The sequence below is a fragment of the Nicotiana tomentosiformis genome, chromosome 2 (genome assembly GCF_000390325.3).
Source record: "Nicotiana tomentosiformis chromosome 2, ASM39032v3, whole genome shotgun sequence".
In the NCBI taxonomy this organism is placed as follows: Eukaryota; Viridiplantae; Streptophyta; class Magnoliopsida; order Solanales; family Solanaceae; genus Nicotiana; species Nicotiana tomentosiformis.
In genome coordinates, this window is record NC_090813.1 from 122582995 (window position 1) to 122608029 (window position 25035).

Here is a 25035-nt window from a genome sequence, read left to right on the forward strand (position 1 = left end):
ATAACTTTCAAGGGCAACGAAATAATTTCTAAGGGCCAAACCAACAACAATGGCGAAAATAATCAAGGTAATTGAAATTCTAACAACCAAGAAAATTGGAGTGGCAGAAATAATCAAGGGAATTGGCATAACAACAATAATCAAGAAAATTGGAGTGGCAATAATCAAGGAAATTGGGGGGGGGGGGGGGGGTTAACAATCAAGGAGGATGGAACCATAATCAAGGCAATCGGGGGTCGGGTTTTCAAAGGCCCCCGATGTATCAACAACCGAATAACCCGCCTCCTTATCCTTCCCATGGTCCTAGTTCTTCAACCAATGAGATGAGGAGTATTGAGAACATGTTCAAGCAAATAATGGAAAAGGATGCCGATTCGGACGCCCAACTTGGCTCACACAACACATCGATCCGCAACTTAGAAGTTCAAATAGGGCAGATCTCCCAAGCTCTAAATTCTCGTCCTAAGGGGGCACTACCAAGTGACACGATGGTAAACCCAAAGGGTGGAAACAACACGGGACATGCCATGGCCGTTACTACAAGAAGTAGAAGAGGTGGGAATGCATCCACCTCTAGTCAAAAGCAACTTGTGGATGATGAGCAAGTGGAACAAGAAGAAGAGGTCTCGAACAATGTGATGCAGACAAATAATGAAGTTCGGATTGATATTGACGATAATGTGGAAGAGATTCAAGAGGATATGAACCCGTCTAGGGATCATATTTTTGACATACCGGAACCGGTAGTGCAAACGGCTAAGGCACCACTGCCTAAACCTCCACCTCCATACCCTCAAAGGTTTGCCAAACAAAATGGCGAGAATCAATTCAAAAAGTTCATTCAAATGATGAAGAGTCTCTCAATCAATGTGTCATTAGTTGAAGCTTTGGAAAAAATGCTTGGTTATGCGAAGTTTATGAAGGATCTCGTGATGAAGAAGCGGTTAATGAATTTTGAAACTATCAAAGTCACTCATCAAGTGAGTGCAATTGTGCATTCAATGGCTCCTAAGTTGGAAGATCCCTGTGCTTTCACGATTCCTTGTACAATTTGAAGTGCCGAGTTTGCTAAAGCTCTTTGTGATCTTGGAGCAAGTATCAATTTGATGCCCTATTCGGTTTTCAAGACCTTGGGAATTGGGCAACCAAGACCTAACTCTATGAGATTGCAAATGGCCGATCGTACCATGAAGAGACCTTTGGGAGTGATTGAATATGTCTTGGTTCGTGTTGATAAATTTATTTTTCTGGCAGATTTTGTCATTCTAGATTGTGAAGTTGATTATGAGGTACCGATTATTCTTGGAAGACCTTTCCTTACTACTGGGAAGGCTCTTTGTGATGTTGAAGCATTAGAACTCACTTTCCGGGTGGGTGATGAAAAAGTGGTATTCCATGTGTGCAAGTCTATGCGGCAAACCAATAGCAACGAGGTGTGTTATTTTGTGGACTTGGTGACTGATGTTATTGTTGATGATACAAGTAACACAATCAATGTTGGTGATATGTTGGAGGCCGTCTTTCTCAACTTTGATGATGACGAGATGGATGGCTTCATGAAATGTGTGAATTCTTTGCAAGGAATGGGGTCGTACAATTATGCACCCCGGAAACTATGTTTGGATCTTGAAAATAGGACAACTCCTCCTACAAATCCTTCCATTCAAGAGCCTCCTACCTTGGAGTTGAAGGCATCGCCTCCACTTCTCAGGTATGAATCTTTTGGCCCTTGTTCTACTTTACCGGTTATTCTTTCCTCTTGTTTGACTAACATGCTGGTAGATTCTACATTGGCGGTGCTACATAAGAGGAAGGAGGCTATTGGGTGGACATTGGCAGATATTCGGAGGAGAAGCCCCGCATTTTGCATGCATAAGATCAACTTGGAGGAAGGTACCAAACCATCTATTGAACATCAAAGGAGACTCAATGAGGCTATGCAAGAAGTGGTCAAAAAGGAGATTATCAAGTGGTTGGATGTCGGGGTTGTCTACCCCATTTTCGATAGCTCGTGGACTTCTCCGGTGTAATGTGTCCCAAAGAAGGGTGGCATGATGGTGGTCACTAATGATAAGAATGAGTTGATTCTCACAAGAACGGTGATCGGGTGGAGAGTATGTATGGACTATCGGAAGCTCAACAAAGTCACAAGGAAGGATCATTTTCCACTTTCCTTCCTTGGCCAAATGCTTGATAGGCCGGCCAGACAAATTGGTCCAAGAAGTTTGATGATGCATATGTGCATATCGGACGGCTTACAAAACACCTATTGGAATGTAGTCATACCGGTTGGTGTTCGGCAAAGCTTGTCATCTTCCGGTGGAACTTGAGCACAAAGCCATGTGGGCACTAAAGAAGTTGAATCTTGATTGGGATGTAGCTGCTAACTTGAGAGTTGTACATTTGAATGAATTGGATGAGTTCCGGTACCATGCTTATCCAAGTTCGTTCTTGTACAAAGAAAAGATGAAATATCTTCATGACAAATACATTTGGAGCAAAGAGTTCAACGTGGGCGATCTTGTGTTGTTGTTTAACTCAAGATTGAGATTATTTCCTAGGAAGTTAAAGTTTAAATGGAGTGGTCCTTTTAAAATTGTGGGTGTGACACCTTTTGGTGTATTGGACTTGAAGAACAAAAACACTGAGGTATTCCGAGTCAATGGTAACCGGGTGAAGCACTATTTGGGAAAATTTGGATATAGCCACGTCGTGGAGGTAATTCATTTCAATTGATGGTATTCTGTGTCGTGTTTATTTTAGGAGGCAACCCGTATTTATTTTTCTGTTCTTTTCTTCTTTTGTAGTTAGATGTTATTTTTGTGCTAACTTGATTTGAAGTGCGCTATAGGGATGAGTGTGCCTTACAGGATGGTGGACAGAAATCTGGCTAAGTGTTGCAAGATTTACGGATCGCAATTGTATAGTGCGGATTGCATATTTATAGTTGTTGCAGCAAAAATGCTCTGCGGCCGCACAATTAACTTGCGGACCGCCCAAGTGGAAGGTGGAATATACCAAATCTCTGAAGTTAGTTTGTCAGAAAAAGGGTCGATATGCGGCCGCACCAGGAAATCTGCGGCCGCAACCAAAATTCTGCGGACCGCAGATGGATACCATAATTGAAGCCTCAGGTAACTGAGTGCGGACCGCAGATGGAGTCCACAATTGTGCGGACGCACTCGCCCGTCTTTCCCTTAAGAACATCAAGAGTATAAATGTCACGACCCAAACTGATAGGCCACGATGGGCTCCCAGTACCTTACTCAACCGAGTACCGATATAACGTATCTTTTCATATCATGCTATCATAAGTAAATGAAATGGAAAGGTTGTCGTGAGATAACTAGAATAAAACATGTAATACCAATTTATACATGAGACATACGGTCCAATAAGACCAAAATGACCCCTCATACACTGAACATAGGCCGACAAGGCCATACAATCGTTTACAAATATGACATATTTCTATAAGCATCTAAGAGTAGATAAATACCATAAAGGTCGGAACAAGGACTCGTCATACTAAACAATACACGTCAAAATTATACTGACCAAATAAGCAACTCCGGAGCAAATAGAGCGCACCAACATCTTCCGCTGAGATGATAGCCTACTTGGTGGACTCTCGACCTGTCTATCGGGACCCGCGGGCATGAAATGCAGTGTCCCCAGGCAAAAGGGACGTCAGTACAAATAATGTACCGAGTATGTAAGGAATGAAAGTCAATAAATAATAGACATGAGAGAAACATGGAGTAAAAGACTTAACATATATGTCTGAATAGCTCTGTGAATCATTTAATATTATAATATCATGCATATGCGTATAAATGTCATACCATGCATAGGTTTATGCGTTCATAACATCATCAAGTCTCTGAGGGTATCCCATCATATCATCTCGGCCACTGTGGGCAAATCATCAACGTATACCAGCTGATCAGGTGGTGGTGCGTATATAATGCCGTAACTTTTTTTCATATCCCATATACATATAATATATATATATATATATATATATATATATATATATATATATATATATATATATATATATATATACACATATATAAAATCATCTGGTCATGGGTCAATATAAATAAATGCAATGCATGAGAAGTACGTCAATAAAGTTTCTCAGAATATCATAAGATCATTATGCCTTTGATTAATATCATAAAGTAAACTTTATCCACTTACGTATTTTCTGAGACCCATAAACAAATGATAGAATAATAAGATATGGGGAATCAAGAACATAGGAACCTCTAGTATTTCTATGAATAGAGTCATTTATGAAAATTGTGCATTTGCTCGTTTCGTTTGTATCATATGGATCATGCCAAAAAGAAAGAAGGGATAGCCTTAACATACCCGAACCGATTCTCTTGACAATTCCTCTAACACACGTTAATTGCGGCAAATCACATAACGGTGGATCGAAGTAGGAAACAATCCATATGATATTCTTGAGAAAGATTGTACCGTACTTTCTTAGAATCACAAATTCCACGTTGCTATAGTATTAAGTAGTCTTCAGTATGAAATTTTTGAAGAAAATCACGTTGCTATTGAAAAATATGATCTCTTGAGAATTTGCTGAAACCTTCCTCATTACTTTGTAGAGATTATAAAGTGAATTTAGAGAAATATTTAACCTTTGGGTGTGGGCCCACATTTTAGATGACTTAGCCAAACTTTTCTCTACATGTGCCACCTAGTTATATGACTTAAGAGTCATAAATTTGGGCTACCACGTTAAGGGGTGATGCCCTCCTCCCCCCTTAATCTTATCCATCAAATATCTTAATTAGTTTGTTAATACCCCACTAATCCAATAATTAACCAATTACCCATATAATTAAGAATTATTTCAAATTACTTTAAATACTACTTACTTTTAACACACTTTATATACCTTACTACCATGGTCATGTGGTACCTTGTATGGCACAAGTCCATAAATACCAGGTATTATAACTCGGACCATATTTTTATCCCAAAAAGTCAAACTTTGACAAAACTCATTTTTTTCGATTCGCTTACCCTCTCACCTTCACAAATTTACTCATCACTTATTTGAAATAACATAATGCTTATAATCTCAAAATAATCTCATTTCTGAGCTTACGTTGATTGAAAAATATGATCTCTTGAGAATTTGCTGAAACCTTCCTCATTACTTTGTAGAGATTACAAAGTGAATTTAGAGAAGTATTTAACCTTTGGGTGTGGGACCCACATTTTAGATGACTTAGCCAAACTTATCTCTACATGTGCCACCTAGTTATATGATTTAAGAGTCATAAATTTGGGCTTCCATGTTAAGGGGTGATGCCCCCCCTAAATCTTATCCACCAAATATCTTAATTAGTTTGTTAATCCTCCACTAATCTAATAATTAATTAATTACCCACATAATTAAGAATTATCTCAAATTACTTAAAATACTACTTACTTTTAACACACTTTATACACTTTATACACCTTACTATCACTTTATACACCTTACTTTTAACACACTTTATACCGGGTATTATAGTTCGGACCGTATGTTTATCTCAAAAGGTCAAACTTCGACGAAACTCATTTTCTTCGATTCGCTTACCCTCTCACCTTCACAAATTTACTCATCACTTGTTTAAAATAGTATAATACTTATAATCTCAAAATAATATCATTCCCGAGCTTACATCGATTAACTTACGATGAAACTTTAACGTACGAAAATGCGGGATGTAACATCTCATTTCCGAGCTTTCATCAATTTACTTATGGCGTACTTTCACATAAGAAAACATGGGGTGTAACATCATTCCCCCCTTTGGAACATTCGTCCTTGAATGTTGACTGATGCACTTATCATTCTCATAACCCATAGCTCTTGCGAATACTTTAATACTCTCCTTGTCATTTAGGCAACTGTTCTGTGAATAATTCCAAAGGCCAGGGCATTCCCACCTTTAGGCCTCTTTCTCACACCACGGCCTATGGTCAGAATTCTTCCAATCTCGTAACTTTTGGTACTTTCTGTCATGCAGCCTGTACGACTTTTTCCTTGTATGTGCGCCTATGCGACTCTTCCCTCCAGCTTTTAGCCAATCTCTAGGCCTCACTTTTGTGAACATATGCAGAACTTGACAAGATGTCCCTCTTGGCATCTATAGGTATACTGAAGTTCTTCTCTCGGTACTTTGTCGAACTTATGAATATTGCTATATCTTATTTCATAGACCCAGTTATCCATCTATATGACTTTACTGCATCTAGGTAGGTCATACTATATCATAACTCTTACTTCGATTTATCGTTACTGAGGTCTGCTACCAAACTCCAGCTTACTCTCGTTGCTTATCCTATATGTATAAGTCTAAGTCCTTTAATGCTTCCTCATTACTGTTCATCTTAAGAATGACGGCCTAATCTCATCTCATACTTTGTAACTTTTATCTATCCATTGTTGATTCACCTCAATATTGATTTATAATCTATCATTGATAACTTGACCTTTTATGTAATCATTAGGGCTCACGTTGCAAAGTGGAACATTTGAAGTGATTTTCCTGATCCATCTGGGGGCGATACGATACTATACTTCCATAACCGTACTTTATAGCATCCCAAAGTGATTTACCTTACATGGATATTTTAATCTTTTGCAATTCATGAAATCCCTTTTTTTTCTTTTTTTTTCCTTCAATTCCTTACTCAATCGAAAGCCCAAATGTCATCCTTTACCTATCACAATTACACCCTTATTCTACTACAAGGGCAGCATTCCATCTCTTCTAAATGCTATTAGTCTTAGACTCCTTTGAGTTCATTCAGGCTATACTTAGCTTTCTATAACTTAGAGAACCCATCAACTCTCTTGTTTTCATGGGCTTAATCCCGAGAACTTATCCATCATCGTTACCTTCTCGCTCACCTTTTCTTATCCTTACTCCTGTCTTTCAAAAACCTTGTCGCTCCACCATACTTTAGCTTGCAACCTACACATATCTATTTATACTACTTGCAACCTTCCTTCAACTTGCTTGATAATAGATTTCCTTATGTTATTCTGGAACATCAAGCGAGACATCACATCGTCTCTAACTCTTCTTTACTCTATTAACTTGGCCTCTCGATACCTAGAACCCATAGGCTGGAAGATATGCCATTGACGATGCCACTACCATTCCTGGATACTGAATCCTAGTGCTTCTAGCCTTCTATCTACCGTATTTATCTTAAAATCTCGCATCAGATCTTCTATCTCTTTCATGACCTTGATTTCACATAGGTATAATTCACATCCACAACTTAAAGCTCTATTATAATACTTGCACCTCTGGTGCTTACACAATCCGGTGGGAGCTTCATACTGACTTCTTATGAGGCTAGTACTTTACTAAATGGCTCTAACGTAGGGCCGTTATAGAATATGGTTGTTGTAATATCTCTCTTGTACCTCTGATATTAAAAGTGATTCTGCAATGTTCTCAATCATGATGTCTATAATTTTCTGGGTCCAATAATCAGACTTCTAATTTACTTCGTTGATGTAACTCTTTAGTTTCCTCTTCCTTCTGATCAGCCTTTATGTAGGCTTAAGCTATCTTCCGATCTGCGGCTCATGGTATTAGTTATTACTTTAGCCTTTCATAGACGCTATGGAATATCCGTGATACCATCATCTAATAATTCAATCCTTTGTCTATGACCTGGACTCAATTATTTCTTTTAACTTATACCAGAGTCTTCTACGGCTGTATGATTGTCAATATATATGATGCATGGATAATACTCTGATATCTTATGTGCGTTCATAACGTAACTAACTCTGGATCATTGGTCGAATAATTCCTTTTGTTCCTTCTCAGCTTTCTTTAAACGTAAGCTATTACTTTTCCTGGTCGTTTTGCCACTTGTTGCATGCATACTTAGCTTATCTTAGTTCCCACACATGCCAAAATTTTCGTGCAACTCATATGATCTCGAATATTACTTTTGATTTTTCTTCCCGTTCCTTAGCCTCGGTAGGTGACACTTTCTCATGGAGTGCATACAATATTGTAGTGAAACTATTTTTACATGACCATTTCCTCTTTAGGTCACTGTGATTAGGTCGAAGCCTTCTTCCTTATTTCCTTACCTAGTCTTTCGCTGTAGTACTTGGGGAAGACCTTCTGACTCTTGTAAAGCTGCGAGTTTATTGCATCGTATACTTGACAGAATTTTTGATGTTCTTCCTTACCTATAATTATCCGTAGTTACTTATCTCCACGCCCTTATGCTTGTAGGATTGCTCGTGAGCTGATGTTTTGACTGTTTTCCCAGTGAGACTATCTTTTATTTTCGTAACATTCATACGGTACCTTTAACTATCCCAACTCTTATCTAAATATTTCTCAAGGTCACGCTGTTGTATCTGCGAGACTGAATTCCCCATGCTGGGGTTCACTATGTTTATCTTGCACGATCTGCTGATTTGTTTGTATCCTCTTGTCTAGACATAGCTAGGCTCTTCCTGAATCAACTACTAACTACTCATTGGCCCATTCTCATATTAATATTCTGCGTAATCTTTCTTGGGTTATTTCCTTTGTCTTAACTTACATCTCACACTGGCTCCTTATTTATCAATAACATCTCGGGCAAAAACCCTTACTTCCTTTCCTTAACATCGTGCTTGCATAATGTTCTGGAATCGTAGCATATCTGTAGGATTTGGATAAGTTCAAGCTCATTCCTTTTTCATTTTTATTGCATTCTTCCTTTACCATTCCATAATTACTAGAACCACTTAATTCTGACTTAATGCCACATCACTCCATATTCCCCCCTTTAGGGGAGTAGTAAGATTTAGCACTACGACGATCTACCTATAGATGTTTTACCTCTTCATCTTTGGCATCTTCTCACATCATTGATGACCCTTACTCGCCTTGCGGTAATCTTTCTGTACCAAGGATAACAAATTTCCTTACTCGCGAGGGTGACACTTAGTATAACTGGCACATATAGTCCCTTAAGCTTAACTTTGCTCACATTGCTTGCTTTAGGGAAGCGTCTTCCTGAATGACCTTTCTCTGAATTTCTCATGAATATTATTTTGTTGTCCATTCTATTATCACCGGAATGCAATATGAAATTCTCATGATGTCGACCATTATCAAATCACTCAGTCCCTAGTTCATGTATAGTTTATCTTGTTCACCAGCCCATACTGATTTCTATTATTCTGGGGTCTAAATTTTCCTTCTGGTAGTCGCGTTGGAGTCACGAACTTATTTCTCGAAATGAGGATATGACTTTATGGCCTATACTCTTTTGTTATCTCAAGGCCTGTCACCTCTCGTCTTTTCCTTCACTTGACTATAGACTCTGCAATACTGTCATCTTTTTGATCTACCGTTGTCATCCATGTATCACATCTTACTCATAATGCTTCATTATCTCTCTTCTTATTTCCCTGCTAATATTTATGTCTATCACTTTATTCTGAAAACTCGAACAAGACATTCTTTTGCTTTTAGCTCCCCTTGCTCCATCCATTGGCTTTTTGGGTTGCCTAACATTGTCTCTCTACTAAGGACGGGAGCAACACTAAGATAATATTTATCCCTACCAGGCTTCCAGTGCCTATCTTTGTAGTACTCATATCTAGCTGTACTATTCTAGAGTGCACCATCTGGGTGTCTCATAAGGAGATCTATTAGCACATTTGCAATATCCTTCGGAAATGTCAACTAATGCAAGCAATCCATCCACTATTTTTGGTTACTCTAACCCTAGCTGGATCCTGATATATCGTCCTTCTCTTAAATCATATCTGTCTACTCCCATAGGGAATAATTGAGATGGGTGTGGCTAATTGTATATACATATGTTATTGTTGAAGATAACTCAAAATGCTTATATTTTTTTGCCTGAATTGTAAATACCGATAATCTTCATTAACTGGGTACCTCGTACTCTTCTCACCTTGCTCCTTTTACTTGTTGAAACTTGTACCTTCTGATTCTCTCGTTGCTTTTTACCATATGGATGGGTAGATATTTATGCCTTAGGGCTTCTTATCGAGAAGCTTACACGTCTTATTACACACATGTTCTGTTGAAGACCTTATATTTGCTCATCATAAGCATCATGCAAAATCGAGTACCTCTGACTTGCTCTTCTACATCCACATGCAATTTCTTACCAACAGTCTTTCTAGATGTAGGCATCATCGTATTATGAATAAAATAGAATTTACGAAATTGAGTTCTTACAACTGAGCTCTACTACATGATCTAGAGTAAGAATAAAGAGTGACAGTCCTAAATGCCATGATTATAAGTGTGGTGCACAACACACCCATAAACAAGACTCTATTAGACACGGCTTGTAGACTCCCTAGGACAGAACTGGTCTGATACCACTTTCTTCACGACCCAAACCGATGGGCCGCAAAGGGCACCCGGCACCTTATTCAACCGAGTACCAACATAACGTATCTTTTCGTATCATGCTATCATAGGTAAATGAGATGGAAAGGCTGTCGTGGGATAACTAGAATAAAATATGTAATACCAACTTATACATAAGACATACGGGCCTATAAGACCAAAATGACCCCTCGTACACTGAACATAGGCCGACAAGGTCATACAATCTTTTACGTATCAACAAGCCTATAAGAGTAGATAAATACCATAAAGGTCGGGACAAGGCCCCGCCATACTAAACAATACACGTCCAAATCATACTGATCAAATAAGCAACTCCGGAGCAAATGGAGCGTACCAACCTCTTCTGCTGAGCTGATAGCCTACTTGGAGGACTCTCGATCTGTCTATCGGGACCTGCGGGCATGAAACGCAGCGTCCCCAGGCAAAAGGGATGTCAGTACAAATAATGTACCGAGTATGTAAGGAATAAAAATCAGTAAATAATAGACAGGAGAGAAATATGGAGTAAAAGACTCAACATGTATGTCTGAATAGCTCTGTGAATCATTTAATATTATAATGTCATGCATATACGTATAAATGTCATAGAATGCATAGGTATATGCGTTCATAACATCATCAAGCTTCTGAGAGCATCCCATCATATCATCTCGGCCACTGTGGGAAAAATTATCAACGTATACCAGCTGATCAGGTGGTGGTGCGTATATAACGCCTTAACCTTTTTCCATATCCCATATACATATAATATACATATATATGCGTATATAATACCATCTGGTCATGGGTCAATGTAAATGAATGCAATGCATGAGAAGTACGTCAATAAATTTTCTCGGAATATCATAAGACCATTATGCCTTTGATTAATATCATAAAGTAAAGTTTATCCACTTACGTATTTTCTGAGACCCATGAACAGACGATAGAATAATAAGACTTATGGGAAATCAAGAACATAGGAACCTCTAGTATTTCTATGAATAGTGTCATTTATGAAAATTGTGCATTTGCTCGTTTCGTTTGTATCGTATGGATCATGCCAAAAAGAAAGAAGGGATAGCCTTAACATACCTGAACCAATTCTCTTGACAATTTCTCTAACACGTTAATTGTGGCAAATAAGGTAACGGAGGATCGAAGTAGAAAAGAATCTATATGATATTCTTGAGAAAGATTGTACCGTACTTCCTTAGAATCACAAATCCCACGTTGCTCTAGTATTAAGTAGTCTTCAATATGATATTTTGAAGCAAATCACGTTGCTATTGAAAAATATGATCTCTTGAGAATTTGCTGAAACCTTCCTCATTACTTTATAGAGATTACAAAGTGAATTTAGAGAAGTATTTAACCTTTGGGTATGGGCCCCATATTTTAGATGACTTAGCCAAACTTTTCTCTACATGTGCCACCTAGTTATATTACTTAAGAGTCATAAATTTGGGCTGCCACGTTAAGGGGTGATCCCCCCCCCCCCTTATTTTATCCACCAAAATATCTTAATTAGTTTGTTAATCCTCCACTAATCTAATAATTAATTAATTACCCACATAATTAAGAATTATCTCAAACTACGTAAAATATTACTTACTTTTAACACACTTTATACACCTTACTATCATGGTCATGTGGTACCTTATATGGCACAAGTCCATAAATACAGGGTATTATAACTCGGACCGTATTTTTATACCAAAAGGTCAAACTTCGATGAAACTCATTTTTTTCGATTCATTTACCCTCTCACCTTCACAAATTTACTCTTCACTTGTTTGAAAGAGCATAATGCTTATAATCTCAAAATAATCTCATTCCCAAGCTTACATCGATTAACTTACGACGAAACTTTAATGTACGAAAATGCGGGATATAACATCTCATTTCCGAGCTTTCATCAGTTTACTTATGTCGTACTTTCACGTAAGAAGACATGGGGTGTAACAAAAAATAGAGGGCTAGGGTTACTGTTACTCTTTTCCCTCTCTGAGCAAAATCACAGTAATCTTTTGAAGTTTCTTATTGAGTCTGCATGTGCATTCATACAACATCTTTGATCAATCACTCATCACACTCATTCATTTGGTATGATTCACAATCTTGTTAATCGTTTTCTTTTAATTTGTAGAGTTTTAGTCAATTTTAGGCTATTTGTCAATAGAATTCGATTGTACATACTTGTGGGGGTAAATATGTAGTGGATTAACTAGTACATGTTCTAGGGGGATTGGCAAAATGTTTTTTCATGCTTTTATGATGTTGTCTGATAAGTGGGGATTTTGACTACTTATTAGGGCCTTTTAGCTTTTGTTTTAGTCTAAAAGCCTTTAATTTATTCCCGAAACTAATGAAATGTGTAAAATTGCAGGAATGTTGGAAGTTGGACTCCTGGGATGAAATCCGACTCAAAAAGGAGTAATCAAAGCACAAGGCAACAAAAGGCACAAGAACTTGCAAAGTGCGGACCGCAAAATTCCATCCGCGGCCGCAAACAATGAAGAAAAACCCTACAGGCTTCCTAGCAAAATGCAGTCCGCAAGGGAATTGTGCAGCCACAACTGAAGAATTGGAAATCAATTTCAGAGGGTGTGCAATTTTCCAAAGTCTAAGTCCCTCAAAATTGCGGACCGCACATGAATTGTGCGGCCGCAAAAGAAGTGCATTTCGGCCGCATAAGTAAAGTTGCAGACCGTAGAAGACCAAGTTACGGCCGTAATTTTAAATCTGCGGACCGCAGAAGACTGCCTCGTGGCCGCAGACCTCCAGTTCCTGACAAGTTGAAGAAACCTGCGGACGCACATGGAATTGTGCTGCCACAAGAACCTCCCGAGGGGTATTTTTATCCGAAATTGTCAGCTTTGTATAAATAGAAGAGTTTCACAAAATTAGGTCAATTTTTGACATCAACAACTACAGTAGCCGTTTCTCTTTGCCTTTTTAGTAGTTTTTCATATTTTGGGATATTTTAACATAGATTTTATCATTTTGATTTTACAATATGTGTTTAATTAGCATTTGTTCTTCTATTTCTTCAATTTCAAGCACGGGTAGCTAGATTTTTACTAGGGTTGTGACCCAACCCTTATGTGTAAACCTTATGGGTGTTTAATTTAATGTTTATTTATGAATGGTTATTTATTATTTAGCCTTGTTCATGCTTTATTTTATGGAATTAATGGTTGCAAACATTAGTTCATACCTATTTGACTTAGTCTCTACTTGAGAAAGAGAGACGTAGTCTAGGAAAACTTGGATAACAAGAAATTGGGTCAATCGAGAGATTGATAATCCCAATTAAAGGGCTTAACCTAGAGATAGCAATAACATGACTTGAGCTTTTATCAACCGTTTTGTGAATACCATTTTGGACTTGAGAAAGCCAAATTGGACAAAATCACTCTTTGACCGAGAGGTATTGAGTAGGTAATTAAGGGTTGATAGCTATAATACATCCTGATCAACAAAACAAGCATTAAAGTCTATATCCCATTAGGCAAACACCTAGGTGATGGTCATAGCCCTAGGCTTTTTACAAAACTTGAAAAACAACATAAATAATTTCTTAGTTTCATTTCTTAACTTTGCAATCTTAGTTTAAAATAAACATAGAAACAATCCCAATTTGTAGAACAATATATACTCCTAACTCCTATATATAGCTCATAGTGGAAATCAACCCCGACTCTTGTTGGGTACTGCTATTGCAATCGACCGTTTTATATCTTTGATTTGAGGTGTGAATTGGATGATACAAACTTTTGGTGCCGTTGCCGGGAAGTTAAAAATTGTGTTAACTATATATTTAGGTGTGTTTTTGGAATATCTTCTTTTCCTTCCTTGTTGCTAACGTGTTGATAAATTGTAGGTGCAATCATGGCAAACAATGAGCTTGGAAACATAGCTTTGGGGGATGTGGACGTTGAGGATGATCAAATGGATGAGTTCCCTCTTGAACCTCAAGCCAATAGATGAGAGGCTGAGTGCCTCATGATAATATGCCCGCTCCACCCCCACCTCCACCACGAGCGGCTCCATACCGGGTGTTGCCGAATAGAGGGTATTCAAGTTCTATAGTCCCTCCCCTTATTAGGGTAAGCAACTTTCAAATAATCAATGTGATGCTCACTTTTCTCGAACAATGAGGGTTCTTCACCGGTGCATCAGGTCAAAAATGCATACAAACATTTGAAGGGGTTCGTAGATACGTGTTGGGGGAGTAAACGAACAAATGTCTCCGAGGATGCTTTGAGGCTAAGGCTTTTTCCCTTCTCTCTATGGGGGAAAGGTTTAGATTGGTTGGAACGTTTGCCAAATCATTCCATTCATACTTGGGATGAATTGGTGGAGAAATTTATTTCTAAGTACTTATCTTCTGGTAACATGGCTATACTTCGGGATGAAATTCTAGTATTCAAGCAAGAGCCCTATGAACCACTACACGAGATATGGGAATGATATAGAACAATGGTGAAAGAGTTTAACAACGATATGACCGAGAACATAATTCAACAAACTTTCTATCGGGGGATCAATACAACCAACCAATGTGTAGTGAATTAATTTACCGATTGGAACTTTATGACTACGCCTTATGCGGAGGCGTGTGATATTTTGGATGAGATGGCGGATAATTCATCGGTGTGGCAATCCCGGGCTAATGTTCCACAAGGTGATCCCAATGTGATTCACCTTCACAAAGAATTACATGACCATGGGTAAGCCATAACTGAATTGACCACCACCATGAACCAATTGGCAAAGGCTCAACTTCAACAAGTGCATAACCCGAGGCAAGTAAATGCAATGGAGGGAGTAAACATGATGGTGAACAAATAGAGAACAAAAGGTACGCAAGTGCAACAAAGAGTGGAAAATTTTATGCAAGAAGATAGTGGGTATGAGAAAGATGATTCCTACAATGACCAAGAAGAAGAGGTCCAATATGTGAACAACTTTCAAGGGCAAAGAAACAACTTCCAAGGCCCAAGCCAACAACAATGGAGACCTCAAAACAATCAAGGAAATTGGAATTCTCACAACCAAGGTAATTGGAGTAGTGGAAATAATCAAAGCAATTGGAATAACAACAACAATCAAGGAAATTGGAGTGGCGGCAATAATCAAGAGAATTGGCATAACAACAATAACCAATGCAATTGGGGAGGTAACAATCAAGGTGGTTGGAGTAACAATCAAGGAAATTGGGGGTCGGGTTTTCAAAGGCCCCCGATGTATCAACAACCGAGAAACCCACCTCCTTATCCTTCCCATGGTCCTAGTTCTTCCAACAATGAAATGGGCCGTATTGAGAACATGTTTAAGCAAACGATGGAGAAGAATGCCGATTCCGATGCCCAACTTGCTTCACACAACACATCGAACCGCAACTTAGAAGTGCAAATGGGGAAAATCTCTCAAGATTTAAATTCTCGTCCTAAGGGGGCACTACCAAGTGACATAGTGGTGAACCCAAAGGGTGGGAATAACACGGGGCATGCCATGGCCGTTATTATAAGAAGTGGAAGAGTTAGGAATGCACCCACCTCAAGTCAAAGGCAACTTATGGATGATGAGCAAGTGGTAGAAGAAGAAGAGATCTCGAACAATGTGGTGCAAGTAAATGATGAAGTGCGGATTGATATTGATGTCAATGTGGGAGAGACTCAAGAGCAAGTGAACCCGTCTAGGGATCATGTTATGGACATATCGGAACCGGTAGTGCAACAGGCTAAGGCACCATTTCCTAAGCCTCATCCTTCATATTCTCAAAGGCTCGCCAAGAAAAATGGCGAGAATCAATTCAAAAAGTTCATTGACATGATGAAGAGACTCTCAATAAATGTTCCATTAGTTTAACCCTTGGATAAAATGCCCGGTTATGCAAAGTTTATGAAGGATTTAGTGACAAAGAAGCGGTCGATGAATTTTAAAACTATCAAAGTCACACATCAAGTGAGTGCAATTGTGCATTCAATGGCTCCTAAATTAGAAGATCCTAGTGCTTTCCCAATCCCTTGTACTATTGGAAGTGCCGAGTTTACTAAAGCTCTTTGTGATCTTGGGGCGAGTATCAATTTGATTCCCTATTAGGTTTTCAAGATATTGGGAATTGAGCAACCAAGACCCACATATATGAGATTACAAATGGCCGATCATACCATGAAGAGAACATTGGGAGTGATTGAAGATGTATTGGTTCGTGTTAATAAGTTTATTCTTCCAGCGGATTTTGTTATTCTTGATTGTGAAGTGGACTATGCGGTGCCGATTATTCTTGGAAGACCTTTCCTTGCTATAGGGAAGGATCTTAATGATGTGGAAGATAGAGAACTCACTTTCCAGGTGGGTGATGAAAAGGTGGTGTTCCACGTGTGCAAATCTATATGGCAACCAAATAGCAATAAAGTATGTTCTTTCCTGGATTTGGTGACCGACGTGATTATTGATGATACAAGTGCCACAATTAATGTGGGTGATATGTTGGAGGCCTTCTTGCTCAACTTTGATGATGCCGAGATGGATGGCTTCATGGAATGTGTGAATTTTTTGCAAGGAATGTGGTCGTACAACTATGCGTCCTAGAAACTTTCATTGGATCTTGAAAATAGGAAAACTCCTCCTACAAAACCTTCAATTGAAGAGCCTCCTACCTTGAAGTTGAAGCCATTGCCTCCACAACTTCGGTATGAATTTCTTGGTCCTTGTTCTAGTTTACCGGTTATTCTTTTCTCTTGTTTGACTGACGTGCAGGTTGACTCTACATTGGCGGTGCTCCACAAGAGGAAGAAGGCTATTAGGTGGACTTTGGCGGATATTCGAGGAATAAGCCCTGCATTTTGTGTGCACAATATTAACTTGGAGGAGGATGCCAAAACATCTATTGAACATCAAAGGACATTTAATGAAGCTATGCAAGACGTGGTCAAAAAGGAGATTATCAAGTGGTTGTATGCCGGGGTTGTCTACCCCATTTCCGATAGTTTATGTACTTCTCCGGTGCAATGTGTCCCAAAGAACGGGGGCATTATGGTGGTCACTAATGACAAGAATGAGTTGATTCCCACACGAGCGGTGGCCGGGTGTAGAGCGTATATGGACTATCACAAGCTAAACAAAGTCATGAGGAAGGATCATTGGCCGGTCGTGCTTTCTATTACATTCTAGATGCATATTCGGGATACAAACAAATCCTTATTTCTCCAGAAGATCAAGAAAAAACAACTTTTACATGTCCCTATGGTACTTTCGCTTTCAAACAGATGGCATTTCGCTTATGTAATGCACCAACGACTTTTCAAAGGTTTATGATGGTGATCTTTATGGATATGGTCTAGGAATACCTTTAAGTCTTCATGGATGACTTCTCGGTGGTAGGGGATTCCTTTGATAATTGCTTGGCAAATTTGGATAACGTATAGGCAAGGTGTGAAGAAACGAACTTGGTAGATTGGCAGAAATGCCATTTCATGGTCGAGGAAGGCATTGTACTTGGCCACAAAATTTTAAAGAATGTCATAGAGATCGACAAGGCAAAGATTGAGGTGATTTCTAAACTTCCACCTCCAACTTGTGAAAGGCGTGTGAAGTTTCTTAGGTCACGCGGGGTTCTACCGACATTTCATCAAGGATTTTTCTAAAGTGGTGAACTCGTTGTGCAAGCTCTTAGAGAAAGATGCTAAGTTTCACTTCAATAATAATTGCATGAGAGCCTTTCAATTTCTAAAGTTCAAGTTGACAACCACTCCCATTATCACCGCTCCTAATTGGAGTATCTATTTTGAGCTCATGTTCGATGCTAGTGATATAGCAGTTGGAGCAGTTTTAGGTCAACGCATCAATAAGAGTTTTCATCCCGTCTACTATGCTAGTAATACCATGAATGATTCCCAGGTCAACTACACCGTTATGGAGAAAGAGCTCCTTGCCATTGTGTTTGCAATTGAGAAGTTTCGCCCATACTTGATGGGTGCAAAAGTTATTGTTCATACGGATCATGCAGCACTTAGCTATCTTATGAGCAAGAAATATTCCAAAGCTCGGTTGATGAGATGTGTGCTATTGTTGCAAGAGTTTGATATTGACATCCAATATCAAAAAGGGAGTGAAAATCAAGTGGCAGACCACTTGTCTCGTTTGGAGGAGGAGGGGATGCCGCATGATGGCCTTGAAATCAATGACTCCTTCCCCGATGAGCAACTCTTGGCTATTTCAATGAAAGAGGTGCCATGGTTCGCGGATCTAGCAAACTTCATTGTGTGTGGAATCATCCTAGATGAGTTCTCTTCAAATCAAAGGAAGAAGCTCAAACGGGATTGTCAAGATTATTATTGGGATGAGCCATACCTTTTCCAGATTTACACGGATGGGGTAATTAGAAGATGTATACCGGACAAAGAGCAAAGTGATATGTTTGAGGCTTTCTATTCTTTGCCTTATTCTAGTCACCATGGCAGAGCAAGAACGACGACCAAAGTGCTAAGTTAAGGTTTCTATTGGTCCACTCTTTACAAAGATGCAAGTGATGTGGTGATAAGATGTGATGAATGTCAACGGGCAGGTGAAATCTCGAAGAAGAATGAAATGCCTCTCACTACCATTTTGGAGATTGATATCTTTGATGTGTGGGGTACTGACTTCATAGGTCCTTTTGTGAGTTCTTGTGGAAACACCTACATTTTTATCGAGGTTTATTATATGTCTAAATGGGTTGAGGCCATTACTCAACCCAACAATGAAGTGAGAAGTGTGGTGGCGTTCTTGAAGAAGAATATTTTTCCGCGGGCTATTATAAGCGATGGGGGCTCGCATTTTTGCAACAAGGCTTTTGACACTTTGCTTAACAATTATGGTGTCACTCATAAAGTTATGACTCCCTATCATCCACAAGCTAGCGGGCTTGATGATGAAGTATATCTTGTCCAACCGGGAGATAAAGTATATCTTGTCCAAAACAGTGAATGCTAACCGGATGGATTGGTCAAAGAAGCTTGATGATGCATTATGGGCTTGTCGGACCACTTTCAAAACTCCTATAGGAATGTCTCCATACCGGTTGGTGTTCGGCAAAGCTTGTCATCTTCCGGTGAAACTTTAGCACAAAACCATGTGGGCTTTAAAGAAATTGAATCTTGATATGGATGCAGCTGCTAACTTGCGGGTTACACATTTGAATTTGGATGAGTTCTAGGACCATGCATACACAAGTTCATCCTTATACAAAGAGAAGATGAAATATCTTCACGACAAGTACATTTGGAAAAAAAAGTTCAAAGAAGGTGATCTTGTGTTGTTGTTCAACTCACGGTTGAGGATGTTTCCCGGAAGTTAAAGTCTAAATGGAGTGGCCCGTTTGAAGTCGTGGGTGTGACACCCTTTGGTGCATTGGACTTGAAGAACAAAAATGATGAGGTATTTCGAGTCAATGGTCACCGGGTGAAGCACTATCTAGGAAAAGTTGGTGATGGCCACGTTGTGGCGGTGATTCATTTCAAATGATGGTAATCTGCGTCGTGCCGCGACGTTAAATCAGGCGCTGCTTGGGAGGCAACCCATGTTTCTTTTTCTTTTCTTTTCTTCTTTTGTTATTAGGTGTTATTTTTGTACTAACTGGATTTGAAGTGTGTTGCAGGGTTGAGTGTGCTTTACAGGAAATATGTCCAGAAATTTGGCTAAGTGTGGAAAGAATTGCGAACCGCAATTGTATTGTGTGGACCGCACACTTATGGTTGCGGCAACAAAAGGTCCTCTGCGGCCGCACAATTACATTACAGACTGCAAAAATTGAAGGGTGAAAATGACAACTCTCTGAAGTTGTTTGTCAGAGAAGTGGACAAATTGTGGCCACAAGACAAAATCTGCGGTCCGCAACAAATTCTGTGGCTGCACAGCAAATTCTGCGGACCGCAACACAAAAGGGCTTCTGAGCCCCCAGGTAACAGAGTGCGGACCGCAATGGGAATTCTGCGGCTGAACTCAACTCTCTTTCCCTCATTCAGAATCGTCTAGTATAAATAGAGGGCCTAGGGCTATTGTTACTTTTTCCCCCTCTCTGAGCATTAACAAGTCTAAAACATTGAAATCATCTGGTAAATCATCTGCCACACACACTCAACATCTGTGATCACTCATTTGAGCTACTTCATATCTAGTATGCCTCAATTACTTGTAGAATATTTCAGTTTTAAGTTTAATTTACAACTTGTTAGTTAGTTTTAGGCCATTTGTCAGTAGAATTTAATTATACAACCATGTGGGGTTAAAATTGTAGTGGGTTAACTAGTACTTACTCTATGAGGAATGGGTAAATAAGTTTTCATAATTATACACTGTCACCATGTCAAATTTGTGCAAAAATTGCAAACCCTAGAACTCTGATCGTATGAAATTAGGGTACTTTAGTCGGACCGCAGAAATTCCATTGCGACCGCAGAACAACTATTTATCTGTTATTAGAGAGTTGTCAATTTGATGACCCACATGTGCGGTCGTAATAGAAAATATGCGGACCGCAGAAAATTGATTGCGGTCGCAAAATGGCCCATTCTCTGTTATCAGAGAGTTGGCATATTGGTGGTGTCTACGTTGCGGCCGCAATGACAATTGTGCAGACCACAATCCAATTCTGCGGCTGCAATGATAAATTGTATGGTCCGCAATGCCCATTCTACGGCCGTAATGGGAATTCTGCGGACCGCAATCCCCTAACCTACAAGCATGTTTTACACTATGTTGTTCACTGTCTCTCTAGTGTGTTCTTATATGTTTGCACTTGAATTACAACTGAAACTTGTGTTTTCTTGGTACAAATGGTTAGATCTCGAGGTAGAGGTGATACTTCGAAGGGGAGGGGTGAACCTTCCAGGGGTCGAGGCAAGAGTGCTTTACCCCTCGCCCTCCAAAAGATAATCACAAAGAAGGCTACAACCGTTCAAGGGAGAAATACAGAGCCCTCCAAATCTAATTCTTATGTCTCATCTAGGGAAGCATCGAAGGGAAACTCGGTTCAAGAGCAGCCGACTGTCCAATCAAAGCCACCAGGAAGGTATCAACTGCGGGACGAGCCTTCCATATCTCAGAGCATTTCTGAGGATTCGGAAAGTGCTAGTCAGGCTTCCGAGCCCTCCTCTACACTTGTCCATGAGGCTCCAGAGACTACAGTTGATGACATCCCCGATGATGGCAGAGAGGGAGATGCTACGGTTGCCGACCTTGAGCGGTCAAAAAAGAAAGAGATCTGGAAGGACAGATTCGTCAGTTTGGCTGCCTTCTCTAGTTTCTGTGAGTTGCGGCTAGTGAGATCACTCACTCTTGAGCATCAATTCCAATTGAAAGATCTTGAAAAGTACAATCCGGCAGTCTTGAGGCAGTTCTGAGAGCGGAAGGAGTGGATGTGGTTCACCCAGAGCGTAGTGGACGCGAAGGAATACCTTGTCCGGGAGTTCTACACCAATATGACGCATATCAAGAAAGGAACCAAGGTAATAAAGTGAGGAACCTGAAGGTGCGTTTTGACCAGCACATAGTGAACACCTACTTGGGATTTGATAATGTTGAGCCCACACAGTATTTGGAGAAGTTTGCAATGGGGGATGAAGCTCGCCCGTGGCTAGCTTAGATTATGGCATCTCTTGGGACACCACCACCACCATGGATTAGGGGTGGCATGTGGGCAGATCCGGGCCCTAAACGGGCCAAGTGGGCCAGTCTCGTGGGCCGCGGTCCCGTTCCCGAGCCGGTCCTTAAATAAACGGGCCTAGCTATCCCGGGCTAAATGGTCTTTTTGTAAGAACCGACCCGGGACCGGGCCCACGAACTCATGTTCCCGGGCTAAACGGACCAGGCCCGCAGGCTAAGTGAGCCCTATGGCTAAAATTTGATTTAAAAAAAATAAATTAAATAGTAGCAATTTTTTCACCAATTGTAACAACCTCAATATTGTTTTACTAGTTTTTCGAATAAAGTAAGCAATAGTAGCAAGTATAGAAGAAACTTCGAGTGAGATTGTAATAGATTGATATTGATTTTATAAGAAAAATGTAAGAATGAGGGTATTTATAGTTAAAAATAGGGAAAACGTATAATTATAAAATGTTTGGGGTAAAAACAAAGTTGGGGTTAAATGACTATTTTCTAAAGAGCCAACGACTATTTTTTAAAGCCCAACGACTGTTTATTTAAATAACCAAACGACTACTTTTTTTAAAAACAATTACCGTTGGGCCCGCCAAGGGACCGGTCCGGGCCCGGTCCTAACAGTTCTGTCACGACCTAAACCGAAGGGCCGTGACGGAAACCCGATATCTTACTCAACCGAGTACCAACATAACGTATCTTTTAGTATCATGCAATCATAGGTAAATGAGCCGAAGAGGCTGCCGTGAGAAAGTAGAATACAACATGAAATACCAACTTATACTTAAGACATACGGGCCTATAAGGCCAAACTAACCACTCATATACTGAACATAGGCCGACAATGCCACACAGTCTTTTACGTATATGATATTTGTCTACAAACCTCTAAGAATACATAATTGTCATAAAGGTTGGGACAGAGCCCCGCCATACCAAATAATACACGTCTAAATCATACTGACCAAACAAGCAACTCCTGAGCAATTGGAGCGCACCAACACCTTCCGCTGAGCTGATAGCCTACTTGGAGGACTCTTGACCTGTCTATCGGGGCCTGCAGGCATAAAACGCAGTGTCCCCAGGCAAACGGGACGTCAATACAAATAATGTACAGAGTATGTAAGGAATAAAAATCAGTAAATAATAGACATGAGAGAAACATGGAGTAAAAGACTCGACATGTAAGTCTGAGTAACTCTGTAAATCATGAAATACTTATAGTGTCATGCATATGAGTATGAATGTCATGTCGTGCATAGGTATATGTGTTCATAACATCATCAAGTCTCTGAGGGCATCCCATCATATCATCTCGGCCACTGTGGGCAAAATCATCAACGTATACCAGCTGATCAGGTGGTGGTGCGTATATAACACCGTAACCTTTTCCCATATCCCATATACATATAATATATGCGTATATAACGCCATCTGGTCATGGGTAAATGTACATGTTTAAATGAATGAAATACATATGAAGTACGTCAATAAAATCTCTCGGAACGTCATAGGACCCTTATGCCTTTGATTAATGTCATAAAATAAACTTATCAACTTACGTATTTTCTGAGACCCATGAATAGATGATAGAATAATAAGATACCTGGGGAATTAAGAATATAGACATCCCTAGTATTTCTATGAATAGCGTCATTTATGAAGGTTGCGTATTTTGCTCGTTTCATTTGTATCATGCCAAAAGAAAGAAGGGATAACCTTAACATACCTGAGCTGATTCTCTTGACAATCCCTGTAACACATGTCAATTACGACAACACGTAATGGCGGATCGAAGTAGGGGAAAATCTGTATGGTATTCTTGAGAAAGATTGCACCGTACTTACTTAGAATCGCAAAATTCCGTTGCTATTACGCAGTGTAATTTGGTATGAAATTTTTGCTGAAGAAAAATCACATCAACCTATCTTACTTTGTAAAAGAGTCATATGAATTCTTGTTTTGAGACTTTCATCCGTAACTCACTTACTAGATATATGAAAGTCCCTAACCTTTAAGATTTGTGGCCCCACTTTTGGGGATTATTTATCCAAAATTCCCCTAATCATGCCACCAAACTATAAACACCAAGAGTCATTGCATCTTAAGTTCCTTGCTGCCACGTGGGGATAGGGACTTTATTAAACTTATCCATAAATTTAAATTAATTTATTAACTTCCCACTCAAATTAATAATTAACCAACTATCCACATAATTAAGAATTATCTCAAATTACTTAAAATACTACTAAACTTTTAATACACTTTATACACCGTACTATCATGGTCATGTGGTACCTTGTATGGCATTAGTCCATAAATACCGGGTATTTTAGCTCGGGCCGTATTTTGTCCCAAAATGTCAAACTTCAACAAAATTCATTTTCTTTGATTCGCTTACCCTCTCACCTTCACGAATTAACTTATCACTTGTTTGAAATAGCTTAATACTTATAATCTCAAAATAAATCTCATTCATAACTTACATCGATTAACTTACGACGAAACTTCAACGTACGAAAATGCGGGATGTAATATCTCATTTCCGAGCTTTCATCAATTTACTTATGGCGTACTTTTACGTACGAAAACATGGGATGTAATATCATTCCCCCCTTTGGAACATTCGTCCTCGAATGTTAATTGATGCACTTATCATTCTCTTAACCCATAGCTCTTGTGAATACTTTAATACTCTTCTTTCTATTTAGGTAGTTGTTCTTTGAATAAATCCAAAGGCCAAGGTATTCCCCGCTTTAGGACTCTTTCTCACACCACGACTCATGGTCGGAATCCTTCCAATCTTGTAACTTTTGCTACCTTTTAGCATGCAGCTTGTACGACTCTGACTTTGTAAGTGCGCCTATACGACTCTTCTCTCCTTTTTCCTCCAGCTTTTAGCCAATCCCTAGGCCTTACTTTGTAAACATACACAGAGCTTGGCAAGATATCCCTCTGG

General features: G+C 39.4%; 1 protein-coding gene across 1 annotated transcript; it reads left to right on the forward strand.

Annotated features, from left to right (window-relative positions):
- Positions 1-257: 257 nt before the first annotated feature.
- Positions 258-14417, forward strand: LOC138905525 (uncharacterized). Its single transcript, XM_070194048.1, has 3 exons — positions 258-980; positions 2281-2665; positions 14311-14417. Exons 1-3 carry the CDS (start codon positions 258-260, stop codon positions 14415-14417), a joined length of 1215 nt encoding a protein of 404 aa, XP_070050149.1.
- The last annotated feature ends 10618 nt before the right edge of the window (positions 14418-25035 follow it).

What these genes read in the sequence shown, in the direction of transcription:
- LOC138905525 (XM_070194048.1), top strand. Translation starts at nt 258, where the DNA reads ATGTATCAACAACCGAATAACCCGCCTCCTTATCCTTCCCATGGTCCT. An exon ending in CTATCAAAGTCACTCATCAA is followed by an intron (nt 981 to 2,280) that starts GTGAGTGCAATT and finishes ATTGGAATGTAG; the next exon opens with TCATACCGGTTGGTGTTCGG. An exon ending in TGAGGTATTCCGAGTCAATG is followed by an intron (nt 2,666 to 14,310) that starts GTAACCGGGTGA and finishes GATAAATTGTAG; the next exon opens with GTGCAATCATGGCAAACAAT.